The sequence below is a fragment of the Leptonotus elevatus genome, chromosome 12, assembly GCF_054856555.1.
Source record: "Leptonotus elevatus isolate MCC_2025b chromosome 12, RoL_Lele_1.0, whole genome shotgun sequence".
In the NCBI taxonomy this organism is placed as follows: domain Eukaryota; kingdom Metazoa; phylum Chordata; class Actinopteri; order Syngnathiformes; family Syngnathidae; genus Leptonotus; species Leptonotus elevatus.
Genome location: NC_141250.1, coordinates 1,737,348 through 1,752,938, shown reverse-complemented (window position 1 = coordinate 1,752,938; position 15,591 = coordinate 1,737,348). Strand labels below are relative to the sequence as shown.

Here is a 15,591-nt window from a genome sequence, read left to right as displayed (position 1 = left end):
TGTTTCGATTTAAGATTTTCCCCTAATGGCAAATGGTTGGCTTCAAACAGAAGAAAAAAAGGGAAAGCTGCCTGGTCATTCGAGTGAATCCCAACTTCTGAGTAGATAGTTGATTTCTTTCAAGTGGGGATATTGCATGAGAAAACAAACAACTTGACACATTTCTTAACAATATGCCACTGTCGACTGGTTACACTGGTTCGAAGTCCTCCCCCGTGCCTTCGTCAATCACCGTCATTTATTTAATAACTCCTGAGAATCAGTCAGCCATAAATGCTCGAATAAAATTCCAGGACATGCTACGGGGCCCACGTCACCCTCACTTGTATATCCTGATGCATTTCATCAGGTAAGAGACCAAGAATTTGTAAAAACAAAACAAAAGACATGTCCGCTTTCCCAGGTTTAAAGGTAGAAGAGTGCTAGAGCGCTCCTGGCACTAATGTTAAAAACACGGTAATGCGCACCCGGCTATAAATCGGTCAATCAAATGTTTCAACGTGTACGGCTCCGATGAGTGTTGATCTAAACCTTCCGCATACATCTTCTTTCCACAAGTGACGTTAGACAAAGCTGGGGATGATATTTATCAGTAACAAAATAACATTCGGTGTAAACACAATATCTGCTTACGCTGAAAAGTCGCCACACTAGATAAAGCAGACTCGCGTTTCCGTCACGTCAAATACTATTAATAGTGTCTAGACACCAGTTCTTCGCCACTGCTTCCGCCGACTTTACTGCCATTTAGGGCACTGGTTCTTAGCCCCGGTCCTCGAGTACCCCTATCCAGCCTATTTTCCATGTCTCCTACAGCCAACACAGCTGAGGATCCTTATCAGGCTCAATGCAGAGCTTGCTGATTAGCTGATAGTTTTAAACACCTGTATTGGCTGTGGCAGACATAGAAAACAGGCTGGTACTTGAGGACCGCGGTTGAGAACCATTGATTTAGGACAGGATAGGAGACAAACGGGATAGGAGAGATTAAGTACCAACAGTAACAGCAACGGATTACAAAGACATGGTTCAGATCGGATCATGGATTTGAGTCACGGATCAAATCGAACTGTCCTGGGTCGTCCCCGGGGCCTTCCGCCGGTGGGACATGCCCGGAACACCTCTCCAGGGAGGCGTCCAGAAGGCATCTGAACCAGATGCCCGAGCCACCTCAACTGGCTCCTCTACACGCGGAGGAGTAGCGGCTCGACCCCGAGTCCATCCCGGATGACCGAGCTTCTCACCCTGCAGAGGAAACTCATTTTGGCCGCTTGTCTCCGGGATCTTGTACTTTTGGTCACAACCCACAGCTTGTGACCATAGGTGAGGGTAGGAACATAGATCGACCGGTAAATCGAGAGCTTCGCATTTTGGCTCAGCTCCTTCTTCACCACAACAGACCGATACAGAGCCCGCATCACTGCAGACGCTGCACCGATCAGTCTGTCGATCTCCCGCTCCCTCCTGCCCTCACTCGTGAACAAGACCCCAAGATACTTGAACTCCTCCACTTGCAAGGGTCTGTTTGAATTAAACAGCGAACGCAAGGGTGAGTGTCCGCCAAGCTTCTCGCTGGCGTTTCACCTGCCGATCTCCCGCTCCCTCCTGCCCTCACTCGTGAACAAGACCCCAAGATACTTGAACTCCTCCACTTGCAAGCAAGCGTCTGTTTGAATTAAACAGCGAGGGTGAGTGTCCGCCAAGCTTCTCGCTGGCGTTTCACCGTGTGAGTTTGTACCGGTTGGTCGCATTCTCGCAGCAGCTTAATTGCACACACCGGAGGAGACGGGCTTCGCTTGGTGTACAGCATTTCAGTGGGCTGAAAAAAGACTGCCGAGTACTGCAGTATAGGTCAGCCACTCTTTTTCCTGCAGCGCATTCCCTTCTTTCTTTGATTAGAGCCCCTCGAACGCTTCAATTTTTTCACTAGCATCCCGGTGGCCGTGCTAAATACTTTAGCTAATGCTAGCACTATTGCTATCAACATGGAAACACAACACTTACCGCTATCTCTGAGTGGCTACACAGAGCTGTACAGGACGCTGTGTGTCCCGATCAAAATACAAACGCGTCACAATACCCGCATTGCTCGAATCCGTGCCCGCCCGTGTGAACTACGTTGACTATAAAGTGCAATCTCACCACCAGAAAATGCACACCCCTCGTTTGGTGTTTAATGTGCCATTAGACAACATGTCTGCGGTGTGGGCGCATTTCAATTTATATTGTGCTTTGTTAAAATGTCAGTGCTAAATAAATATTTTATAAAAATATTATAATTGTAATTAATTATAATAAATGCAATGATAGTAAAAATTGGCATACATTTTTCTGCGTTTCGGTCAAGCATTTCTCATTTTCGGTTTCCAGTTTCGGCCCAAAAAATTCCTTTCGGTGCATCTCTGATGCTAATGCAACAAAAGTAAAAGAAAAGAAAAGCAAGACGAGAAGAAGTCTGTAGTTGCTACGACAAGGATTACAGCACCAAAATGCACAACAGACCATGCTTGTACCTTTGGCTCCAATGCGACGCACAATTCTAGTTTAGGTAAGCCATTTGAAACGCAAAAATAAAAGCTTTTCCATAGTGGAAGTTTCATCCAACCAGAACTTGCAGCTGTCTAAACAGTGCATGTATTTTTCGCAAGATAGACCCGCGATCTGCTCGCATTAAAGTAGCACTTAGGAACTTTTCAAACTTAATAAAATATTTTCATAACTCTTCTGATGAACAGGGTTCTTGCAGGAATCACTAAGTTAAATTTTTGACTTTTTCAGACCGTTATGAGAACAATTTTAGACCCGACTAAGTCATAGCGAGCTGGTGCTTTCCGGCTTTCGCGTGTAACTTAAGGGCCTTCACGCCCAAAGTCCCCAACTTTATTTTTTTTGTATACTTTGCAACAAGCAGAGTGCCTTTTGCCTGCTACCTCTTCCAATCAGCTGGAAAACTCATTACTTTTAAGCAAATTCTTGTTGAACTGACATTCACCCATTTTACAGAAACATATTGTCGACACTCCCCATTCTGACTAACTGCATTAACTCGGTGGAGATGAAAACTTGAAAGGTACGGTATGCGGTAGTGGACACATTGAGCTACATAAATATGATGCTACAGTCACACCAAACGCAAAGGGGGGCGTTTCGCCCCACTTTACTCACTAGCGTTTCACGTCAGAGTGTACACGGGCACGTCATTTGCGCACACCGGAGAGTGGGGCTTTGCTTTGCAACACAGCACATCACCAGAACTCGCCTTCATCACCGCAAACACGACACCACTTGTCAAAAAAAAGACAGCTGAAACAATAAGAAAAAATTTATATAATTTATTGATTCCTAATCAAGAGATAAAGTAATTCACAATTAGTAACTTAAAAAAAACTACTCTAAAACACTATCTTATATATTAAAGTAGGGGTGCACCGATCGATCGGCCTGCCGATTTATCGGCCCTGATTTTCTTAATTTCGGAAGATCGGTGATCGGCTGATCCCTTAAAAATAAACTGATCTTTTCCACCAATCTCATCTCCCTCCTCAGATGTCTGAAAAAGTCAGCCATTGTCCTGTTCTGCTGAGATGACCAATAGTATTTTCTTTTTTTATTTGGGAGAACTATTTAATGTGCAGTTAAAACAACCCATTTGTATTATTTCACCGATATTGTTCAATGTTTTCCAATAAAACAAGATTGGAACACTGAAGGTATATGTTGCTTGTAATGAAAAAAATCGGTATCTGCAAGAATCTGGATCAGCAGGTCACACTTTTTAAAAGATCGGGAATCTGTGATCGGCCAGAAAATTGTGATCAACCTATATTAAAGTGTTGATTTCATCACATTCATTGATAAATTTCTAGGGCCAGACACCATGTGCAATACACATTAAAATGAATTAAAACTAAATAGGTAATTAAAAGTAAAATATCTAGTGACCATATAAGTCACATTAAAAATATGTGGTTGTACAAGTTTTTTTCAAGGCAAGTCCAAATAATTAAATTCAATAGAACAGCGTGCCTAAAGTAGCTCCTTAACCCGTTTCCACACAAACTGCAGTGTCTCCGTCTGAACACTTGATGGCACACTGGGTCGCACCCACATAATGACGTACTTCATAGACAGCCGAAGAGAGCCTCAAAAGGATTCTTTAGCATCATGTGCTAACTTCGAATCGAAGCTGTTAATAATGAATAAAGACAAATAAAGAGTAATTGCTGAGAATACTGCCAGATTATCAAATTCAATGTCCGATACAGGCAGAGACAGCGACCCCCACCCAATTAAAACAATTTGCGGCGATCGAAGGCTTTTATCTGCCGCGATCCGAACGCAACAAGCCAGATGCTATGCTAACCGCTACTACAATACAAAACGCACCCCCTACAATGCACCTCTTTGCTTTTGGTGTGGACGTTTTTCAGCACGCAAACAGTAGAAAAAACAACAGGAACATTTTTTTTCTGCATACAGTTCTCGGAATGGACGGAGCAGATATACGAATTTAACACCTGCAGGGTTTTTCCTGGCTCAAAATGAGGCAGAGGTGGTATCATCCAGACTATAATGGGTGATTACTGATAGTCTTATTTTAAGGTATCGGAACTTGCCGGTGACCTTTACCATTATCGGCTGTCCTCCTGCAGCCATTTTACGATCAGGGACTAGAAATGAGAAATTATCTGAATACAAAGTTGCCATTAATTTTTCCCTTTTTTGTGTGACTACAATCATTAAAAATTCATCCACTAGTGCATATTAAATTGTAACTATAGTTCAGCGTACACTATTATGGTTATTACATATACTGTGTTTTTATGACTTTGGCGATGGCTGGAGCGCGCCCACCTCTGCCTCGCAACCAGGAAAAACGTGCGTGTGCAACGGTTGCTCCATGATCTGTTTCTTCTTCGGTACATTAAAGTTTGAAAAAAAGAAAAAAAAGAAAGCAGTTTATTCTTTGGTTGTTGCTTCAGGTCTCTCCGGTGAACTGCTGTTGATATAGCGCCTCCATAGTGGCGCAACACTATTTATCGCTCAACACAGTGGCTCAGGCTGGAGATGGCGAGCAAATTAGGTGGAGGTGGCCGCCTCAGAATTTTGTACACAGGAAAAACCCTAGACCTGGGTAAAGTTTTGCCATGGCCTGAAGGCGTCTGTATTGTTTTTACTGGCACCAAACAACTTTGAGGAGGATGGTAGGAACACTGCCACACAAAAAACTACAAATGCGCTGACTGCTTTAAGGCATACGACACTTCCACCTTTCCCCATTCGTTACAAAGATGGAAGTAAATTTGAATGTCGACTCATGATTACTGCTTTCCTGGCAGAAGCTGCAAAACAACTGAAAAGTTGTGTCTGAGGAGACAAAAAAGGAAAAGGGAAGCTACCCGGATAAAAGGACAATCAAGGATCAACATTGGCCAGGCTTTCACTTGCTGGCATGAGCTCAAAAATGACAATGCACATCATTGCATTTTCTATAATTAATTACAATTATAATATTATTATAAAATATTTATTTAGCACTGGCATTTTAACCAAGCACAATATAAATTGTATAAACACCGCAGACATGTTGGCTAATGGTACATTAAACACCAAACGAGGGTTGAACATTTTCTGGTGGTGCGATTGTACTCTATAGTCAATGTAATTCGCACAGGCGGGCACGGATTTGTGTTTTTGTAGAGAAAGCACCCAAGACGCTTGCTTGTGTCCAAGGAAGACATCAGTCCATCTGAAATGAATGAACAGCCTGGTGCCTCTGAACATGGAGAAGAGCAAGAGGTCTACCATCCTCCCTTAAAACAAGTAAAACTTGAACTTGGACACAGGACAACCCAGAGTGCTGTTAGTCGACTTATATTTGACTTTGTGATTGATGATGTTCAGCCTTTCTCCTTGGTTGAGCAACCTTCATTTAAAAAGCTTGTAGCAGGAATCAGTGGTGGGAAAAAAGTCATGTGCAGAAAGACGGTAGTGCAGCGGATTGAAAGTGAATTTGCTGCCATGAAAGATAATTTAACTAACACTTGGCAAAGTGATGTATGTTTGCACAACAGCAGCATTATGCATGGCACATAACAGAATTTTGTTTGGTATGACATGCCACTGGATCGAGGAGGACACTTTGGAGAAGAAGTCGGCAGCACTGGCCTGTGCACGAGTAAAGGGAAGGCATACCTTTGATGTCCTTGCTGCAAAAAATCTGTGAAATTCATGCAGACTACAAGTTGCAATCCAAAGTAAGGGCCACAGTTACTGACAATGGAAGTAATTTTGTGAAGGCTTTCCGTGAATTTGAAACAACTGAGGAGGAAGCATCAGATTACTTTGATGATGGAGTAAGGTTTTTGGATATGGATACTGGAGATGGAAGGAAATGAGGACCTTCAATTATTTCTGCCCCCTCATCAACGGTGTGCAGCGCACACACTAAACCTGATTGCCACGAATTAAGTGGATAAAGCAGCATCAAAAGGGCCATCCCGTTAAGTTTACCGAAGTGCAGTGAGAAAATGTGCTTCTATATGGAACAAAGCACATCATTCAGCAGCTGCAGAAGTTGTACAGGATATTGCAAGCATGAAGGTGACTGTTCCATGTATCACAAGATGGAGCTCCGAATACATGGCTATTGCCAAACTGACTGGACTTGAAGAAGATCAGCTGGGCGACATCTGCTCAAGATTGGGCGTGGTGAGGCTGAACCCTCATGAGATTACTTTTCTCAGGGACTATGTAGCTGTTTTACAGCCTCTTGCTCAATCCATTGATCTTCTGCAGGGAGAGCAGAAGTGCTAACTTGGGTTCCTCATTCCAACAATCTTGAGCCTCAAATCTAAACTGACTGAGAAACTTCCACAGGTGACGTACACAGCAAACACAATTTCTACAGTCATTGATGCAATTGATCGTCGCTTTGGTGCCATGCTCAGTAGCCATGATGCAAAAATGGCAACAACTACTATTACAAAATGTTGCATGTGTTTGCTTCCTCTTGGGAAGAAACAAGATATGCACAACATATTTGTTCAGGAGGCAGCTTATTTGGAATCTAGAGCACATCCTACAGCTGCAGCGAACACTATCAATGAAACTGATGGATCAGATGATGATTTTTTCGTGTTCGGGAAGACTAACACTGACCGAAGTACAGCAGAGGAAGCGGTTCCTGAATGATAATGTGAAGAGCATGGATTCTCTAAATGCATTTTCCTTTGGTTAAGCAGCTTTTCATGAAGTACAATACTACCCTACCTTCCAGTGCTCCAGTTGAACGCCTCTTCAGTTATGGTGGAAACATACTTACCTCATCTCGTAGCAGAATGTCTGATGACCACATGGAGCAAGTTCTCCTCCATCGTTATAACAGAAGGTGTTGCCCAAAGCAGGGTTTTGATTGAATGTAGGCCTACATGTTTTAGTAGAACTTTTTTTTTTTTTTATAAATGGTGTCTATATTTATTTAATAAATAGCCTCCTGATTTGTTTAAGAATGTTTTGGTTGCTCTTGTAAATGTAAGAGAGTATTTTGCGTTTGTCAAAGGAGAATTTCTATTTTGTATACAGTTATTTAGGCCCATACATGAATTTACTTCATGATCTTTGATTAATTTGTTAATTTTTTACAAGTTCCTTAAGTGGACACCTATTTTGTTAAAATAGAAAACAAGTGCGTCGTTAAAGATTGAAGTTGGGGAAGATTTTTGTTTACCCTTTAAGGGGCATACTGTACTTTGTTTTGTACACTGTTTTGGAAAAAAACATACTTTTAATTTACAATTTCACTGATTGAATTTAATTCATGGTTTTCATTTTTATAGATGGGCACTGGTATTAAAAATCGTATTATATGCACCGTGACAATACTGTGTACTAAACCAACACATCTACCTTGTTAAAGAAGCTGTTTTATTTTGCTGAATAAACTTCTATGTTGTTAAGACATGAGCACTTTCAATAAACAACTGTGAACTACTTGATAATTGATTTCCTCACTTTCTTTTACAAGGTTACAATAAGTTTTCAACAAACAAAACAAAAGTTAGTAATTTTATATTTTATTTTATTGGTACAGTATTTAGTTTTTGAGTAATCCAAAAGTAATTTGAAGTACTCAAATGACATTACTTTTTTAACATAGTACTTGGATTACATTACTGATTAAATTTTTTATCTGGTAACTTGTAACGGAATACATTTTAAAAGTAACCCTCCCAACCCTGGTAGCATGTACAGACATGCTATCATCATGATTTAGATTCAGTTTATGGGTGTGTTGTGCAAGCAAAGTTGCGCGTTTTAGATGTCTCCCTCCTCCAACAAAGATTCAAATGATCAGCTCATCAGCAAGCTCAGGAGAAGCCTGACAACGATCCTCACCTGTGTTGGAGGAGGGAGACATCAAAAGGCCTCGATACACCAATCAGACATTGGCCAAATGTGACAGACGCCTCGCGTTGGAAAAATGACAAGTACACACCGCAACAGACAGGCACAGACGCCAATTATTAAGTAACTTATGCGTATGCGTGACAACTAATCCCCCTCTTACCATCGGCGGTGGTAGTTACTATTTCTCATTGTTAGAAAAAGGCAACCGGACAGCTCTTTCCAGGGCTCGGTATATAAACGTAAACAATGCATTCTCGCGATAAAATATAAAAGTATAAAAGTAAATCGTAACTCATATACCATATAATGATGAATTAATCTTCTCTACTTTACGTCCAAATGCGAAGGGTGTGTCAAACGAGTGAAATTTTAACATGGCTTAATGTTTATCCGCATTCGTCACGTCCTGTTCTTGCCCCGTGTGCTGATTTGCTAGCTAACAGCCAATCACAGTGATCAAATGCCCCGGCGCTCAACACCAATTCAACATGTCAAATCTGCTAAAAACTCCCCACCAACACACCGCAACGCGATCCGACATTATGACGGTAATTTATACATTAACCAGACAGCCCGACGCTTTCCGACTCCCGACGTCAGATTGGTGTCTCGAGGCCTTAATAAACGCAGAACTACGGCTCTCCAAGGCCAGGGTTGCCTATCCCTGCTTACCCTTTATTTAAGTATATTTGTTTGATCAGAAGAAAATGACACCTTCAGGCATCTGGAAATTGAACCCAAGGATAAACTTGTGCAAGTCCACAAGGCTGTTCCTATGGAGCCCCTAAGGTGACATGGTAGGGAAAAAAATTATAATTTGCGTTCCCTCGCAAAAACGTTTGCGTTCCCTCGCAAAGATTGCTAGATAACGCACAAGTTTTTCTGCGAGAGGATGCTTTTTTATTTTTGAATGAGTTGATGTACTTCCGGGTCATCTTCTGTGTAACCAAAACCAACGAGGATGAAGCGTGTAGTGTGCAAGCTCCATCCTCGTCGCTTCGGGAAAGCTTTTCCACTGCTGTACACACTCCATCGTCGTCACTTTTGGTCACACGGAAGATGACCCAGAAGTACATCACCTCGTTTTTTTCTACAACAAAAAATTGCGTCCTCTGCAAAAAAAAACTTTTGCATTCTTGCAATCATTGCGAACGGAATGCAAACGTTTTTGCGAGGGAACGCAATCTTTGCATGAGAACGCAAAGTTTTTTGCGCAGGAACACAAAGTATTTTTTCTCCCTACCATGTCACCTTTTGGGCTTCGTATGTTCCTCATGTCTTGGCTGATTTGTTCCCATGATGTTATATAAAGAAGCAGTGCTTTTGAGGTGTACCTTCAAATACCTCCACTAGTGTGTAACACAAATGTTGTCCATACAACAGAAGCTTCCAAAGACCCATCATTTTCTATGTTCTCCCCTAATCTTTTAAAGGCATAGTAATCTTACTGTATAGAAACGTATGACTTTGAATAACTGTCTAAAAATAATCCTTCTCTCATTCTGTCATTTATCAAATATCATTCATTTTGACAATCCAAACTGACCTAAAAATGGAAAAGTTTAGTCTGATTCCATGTGAAAAAGTGGGGGTGGTGGAACATGTGCCTTTTTATATAGTGTATGTTAACTTCTGGTTTCAATCATATTCGATGTGTGAAACTTTAAATTTATCTATGAGGACAACAAAATCAGAATACATTTTTAATTAAAACATACCAGCTTTGCTTGGGCCTCCGCGATCTTACGGTTATTCTCCTCCAAGATTTTTTCAAGCTCCTCCCGCTTAGATTTTTCTTCCTCCTAGATGGGTGACACAATGTCATGTTAGCGCACAAACAGGCTACAGCTGCACCATACCTTGTACACTCTCATACGCCACACACGCTCATTTAATTTATTACACCACAGAGGAGTTTTTTTCCCCCCCACTCTTTGCAGCCACCCTAAATTGTTCTAAATTTAGAGTGGGGGCACAAAGGGAACCCCTTCCCTTCCCGCTCCAGCTTTTATATTTCTAGAAAGAATAGGGTTTAGCCACATCAGGAGCATTCTGTAGTATTGTGAAATAATTAACACTTTAAAGAATTCAGTGGGGATCCACTCATCACACTCAAAAGAACAAGTATCAATGTCAGACAATCTAGAAGAATACACAGTAAATGTCCTAAGCAAGAAAAATACATAAATAAAATAGGGAATAGTTTTGGCTCACCAATGCATGTATACCTACGTATTTTCCTTGCATGTGTACCTACACAACTGGTGAAAGCATTCCGCATATAACAGTAGTATATTTACTGTCTCGTCCGGACTGTGTGGCCCCTGCAGAGAGAGAAACGCTCCTGGGGTGGGTGTGTAGGTATGGGGAACTCTGTCAGACCACACCCGCGGCACTCCTCTTTATAACTGATTTCTGCACTGCTGAGCCTGCAGCCACAGCTCACACTTCATATACTGTACTGCTTTTCCATTTCTGTGCAGCAGCACAGCCCCGGATGACAGCAGAGTGAAGGAGAGCACAGCACAACGTGGTGTTTGTGTGTGTTCAAGACGAACCGGACCATGGTAACACTTACAGAACAGGACATGTCACAGCTGAGCTGAAAGGCTGCAGGCCAGCACAGGTCAAGTGCTAGTTAGGAAGGTGGTTACAAATAACAATATCAATCTTTACAAACAGCCCTATAGAGGAAGGAAGTCATGAGTAAAACAGTACATTTGTTGTTCTTAACTCTTTAACTGCCAAAAACGTCAACTGACGTTAAGGACACGCCCACTGTATACCGCCAATAACATCAATTGACGTCAACTACGTTTTTTTTTTCTTAATGGGCAGTGCAACGTCTTGTGCAGCACTGCTTTGTGAATGGGGTTGTGAAAATCCCAAAACACCCACTAACTACGGCCAGCAGATGGCAGCATTGTATCTCTTTTCAATGGGCGCCCGGGTATCGAAATACATGAAAACATGGCGGATCTTAGGAATTAGAACTATTTCAAGGATGACGTGAATGAACAAAGCATTTGTCACATTAAATCTAATTCAAAGAGCATCACTAAACAAAAAATATTAGTGTCAAAGTCACTGTAGTGCAGAAAAACCCTATTTTCAAATGGTGATTACTAAAGAATGGAATAAGGTAGAAACATACTACAAAGAATGGAATCCAATCTTTCATATGGTATCAACCATGTTTATGTAGCCATAGCACACAATATTCTGTTTGCCTGGCACTTGTAGGGGATGTTTTTTTGATAATGTTTGGCAGTAAAAGAGTTAAAAGGAAAAATAACTCATCTGTGTTATAAACAAGAACTAAAAGCTAACTGCCATACAGGAAACAATTTATTTGTGTCAAATAGAACAGAACATTTTTAAAAGGACACGGACAGAACAAATATTCGGTTGAAAGAAAAAACAAAAGGAATAATTACAAAAGAATACATGCGAGTACACTGGTGGGAAATCTAGACCAAAAAGGCCTGCGGTGTGAACACTCAGGCTGACCTCGTTCGTTTTAGAATAATATGTGGTTGTGTACGTGTGTTTGTGTGTGTGCGTACGCGCGTGAACTGAATAAGTCCAAGTAGCAAAGATGGTGCATAGCCTACAGCTCTCACAATAGATGTAGCCGACCATTCTGCTCCCTGCGCAAGAAGAGGTCATTAGGCTCATGATTTTTTCTGTAAAAGCAACACTCCGTAACACTGCATGTGGTTGGTTAGACAGATTAGACATATAGCACCCGGCTTTTACCTTTAAACAAATTTTAAGATCTATATCATGATACTGCGTGTCTACTTCCTAATCATGGGCATTTTCCAAATACTGGTAACAAAGGAATTGTAATAATGTACAGTATCTTAACTGACACACTTTATTACATATGCCAAAAGAAAGGTTAACTAATTTAGAAGATAAATGGATGATGATCTGATTTCCAATTCATGCCATTGTGTAGAATTATGAAAAATCATTTTTCAAGTACCGTAAAATCCTGTGTAATACGCACCCGTGTAGAAAAGCCCCATGTTTTTAAGCCAATCTTGGTGCTTTAAAGTTTAGGGGGAAAAAATAAATAAAAATTGCAATATTGACACGTCCGCCTGTGAAAGCAGGTATGTATGTTAAGTCTATTTAAGGTACCATGGGTAATAAACTGCCATATTAAAAACTCACCCGTGAACGCTATTTAGTAATCTAAGACACTCAATCAAGTGCCGTGTCATGTTGAACAGGATAAAAAAATTGATTAGATTTGATGGTGTAAGAAACTGCTTTGCATTTTATTGTTGCATGTTGCTGTTGAGGGGTTGTAAGTAAAAACTGTCAAAATGAGTACGTTAATTTAAAATTCCTTTGAAACAATGGTAGTTATTACAAAAATGGCCAGCGGGTGGAAGCAGAGTATAAGAGATCAACCAGGGCCATGTTGCAACAAACTGTTTCCCCCACTGTTTTAAAATGATTTGAGAATAATGATGAAATTTAGCTGTATTCAAATGTTAATTGCGGCAAAACGGAAACAGATACAAATGTACTTTTTCTCCTGATGAAAGAAGACACTTTTTTATAGCAATAGAACAATATTCTGTGGGCCTTGCAAAATCAGTCAAAATTCAGTAAAACAGTCCGGAGCGAAGGGGGTTGCGAGTGAATGCAAGTGGAGTGAATGGGTCAAATAAGTTGAACTTGTAATAAAAGTATACATTTTTTCCTCTAATACAACCTCTAGGTCCTGCCTAGGCACTGGTTAACGTCAAAACAAAGTGAACATTTGTCATTTCATATTATTTTCCGTGTATAATATGCCCTCTCCATTTGGGATCACATTTTGGGGGAGAAATGCCAATTATTCACGGGACTTTACGGTACTATAAATAAACTGTAATTTTTTTAATTGTTAAATAGGGAGTTTAAACCAGGTGCACACGAGGCGCCATCGGCTCTACCTGTGCATGGCACAGGAGCCAATGACACGCTGCTACTATCCACGGTAAATGTTCTCTTCATACACCTAATATAGCAGCGCCCTAGTGAGTATATTTTGGAGGCTCTAATGTAGGGTTTACACCATATTTCATGAGAAGCAGCCCTCAGCTGTCTTTTTTTCCCGGCGTAGTATCAAAACATACAGCAGTATCTCTTCGGCTCAGAGGTCGCCTGTGAATGGTCACATGATCACAAACACATGATGAACGTAACTACAAGGAGCTATGCTGACGCCGCCTAGTGTGCGCATAACAGCACCATTGGTGCTTCGTATGCTACTTTAGTAGGCCAGGTATGTAAACCGCTACATTTCTACACATTTAATAGACTGTATATTTTGGAGGCAAGATGTAATGACATTTGCATATGGTCCATTTTTCTAGCTCTCCTCCAATATATAAGATATGAATAATGCAAAAACACAAAATGATTACACAAATCTCAATTTAGCTTGTATGTTTAATTTCACGATGAAATTCAGCATCAAAGTAATGAAAGTAATGGTGTCTCTCCCTAGAATGCCACTTCAATGGAATTGTTAAGTCATGTTTCCACTCAGTAACTAAAGCTTGCCAGTGTGGTTCAGAACAGAAACCCTGAAAAGACTTGTAATTAAAGTGTGGCATTTTTGTAGATGGATTGGTAAAAGATAGCTGTCGTATGTAAATAGCGTGATATCACAGCAGGATGACACGGTGAATTCTACACAATCAATGCAACGAGACAAAATATAAATATTTTTCTGTGTGCACTGTTGTCTCTCTGATGACTGGGATGGTTAATTGATATTCATCATCAAAAATACCGTGATGAGGTCTGAGCCCCAGCAGCGCGGTGCCAAAAAATTGACAGCCTTCACATCTTTTGACATCAGAGGACAACTGAAGTGCAAAATATCAAACTGAACCACAATGTAGGGCTTGTTGGAAACAGTGCTCAACGGTCCCATTGGCAGTGAATGTTCTAACATAGGCCGGTTATACACAGAACAGGCCCTCCAAATACACATTTTCCACCGAGTCTCAGATGGAGAGGGTGACTCAAGGGTAAACGGTTGGGGTAGTAAAGATAGACAAGGGGGTCTGCGTTCCAAACGACCGAGCGTTACCTCTCTGGCCTTTTGTGCTGCCAATTCAGCATGTCGCTGTTTTTCCAGCTCCTCCAGCAGCTGTCGCTCCATGATGCGCTTTGCCTCCTCGACGCGACGGAACACCTCCCGCTCAATCTCGTCCTTTCGCTTCTCTAACTCCTCTTCCACCCGCTTGGCCACCAGCTCCTCCACTCGTCGAGCTGTCTCCTCTTCGATAAGCTTTTCCTCAATCTCCTGCTGGCGACTAGTGGACAGAGAAGCGTTGGTGAAAATGACTAATTGATGACTTGATGAAGGTTACAATTTTGGCCATCATAAATCCCTCGTTTAGCTGCCAGCAGAGGTGGCAAATCCAGGTCCAAAAAGTAAAAACCCTGCCAGTTTGGCTTTAGCCCCTGATGCTAGCTAGCTAGTTAGCTCCCTAAAAAGTAAACAAGCACCATGGGAGCTAGCTAAAAGGTAAACAAGCACCATGGAAGCTAGCTAAGGAGCTAGCCACCCCTGGCTGCCAGAAAAGCAAGCAGAGGTTAGCAACAACTGAAGAGACACAAAAGCAGTAAAATAATGACAAACGTGAAATGTGTGAATCAGACCGCAGAAGCACCTAACGTATTTCACTTTAATTATTTTATCTTGCCACAAAAGTAGTAGTAGTAGTAGTGCAACTAACGATTATTTCTTATAACCGATTATACTGTTGATAAATCGGATTTCGAAACATGTTTAGTGGAGGGTAGTCCTTAGATCAGGCAATCGGATTTATATTCCCAATATGTGCGTCTCTTTCCTGCATTAAATACCCTCTCTCTCCCGCTCCCGGTATCCATTTCAGCTGTCCTACCAATTAACCCATTTAGGCCAAGAGCACATTCCCGCATTTCTACCACGAGAGCAAGAAAAGCCTGGTGCGCCGCCGGGCTAATACAGCACTGCAGGAAAGCCTGAATGTATAGCTTTGCTTCTCGCACTGTCGCTCGCACCATTTTTTTTTTTCATACTCGCAAAATGCATTGTGGTTTATATCAACTTGTTGAGTGACCATCGATGTTCACCATTTTGCTGCTGTCGAGCACTGGATTACAAACGAGTTGAATTTG

At 41.4% G+C, this 15,591-nt stretch overlaps 1 protein-coding gene across 4 annotated transcripts in view; it reads right to left on the bottom strand.

The window, feature by feature from the left end:
- LOC147164244 (arginine and glutamate-rich protein 1-B-like) overlaps positions 1 to 15,591 on the bottom strand; it is a 31,345-nt gene that overhangs the window by 7,389 nt on the left and 8,365 nt on the right. Inside the window, exons 2-4 of one of the 4 annotated variants that reach the window (XM_086091037.1) lie at positions 14,513 to 14,738; positions 10,642 to 10,733; positions 10,128 to 10,211 (exon numbers count right to left, since the gene is read on the bottom strand). In XM_086091037.1, coding sequence (XP_085947163.1) covers positions 10,128 to 10,211; positions 10,642 to 10,733; positions 14,513 to 14,738 — 402 coding nt within the window. Of the gene's footprint in view, positions 1 to 10,127; positions 10,212 to 10,637; positions 10,734 to 13,845; positions 14,739 to 15,591 lie in introns of those variants that run through there. The other 3 variants (XM_086091039.1, XM_086091036.1, XM_086091035.1) reach the window with 3 other exon arrangements.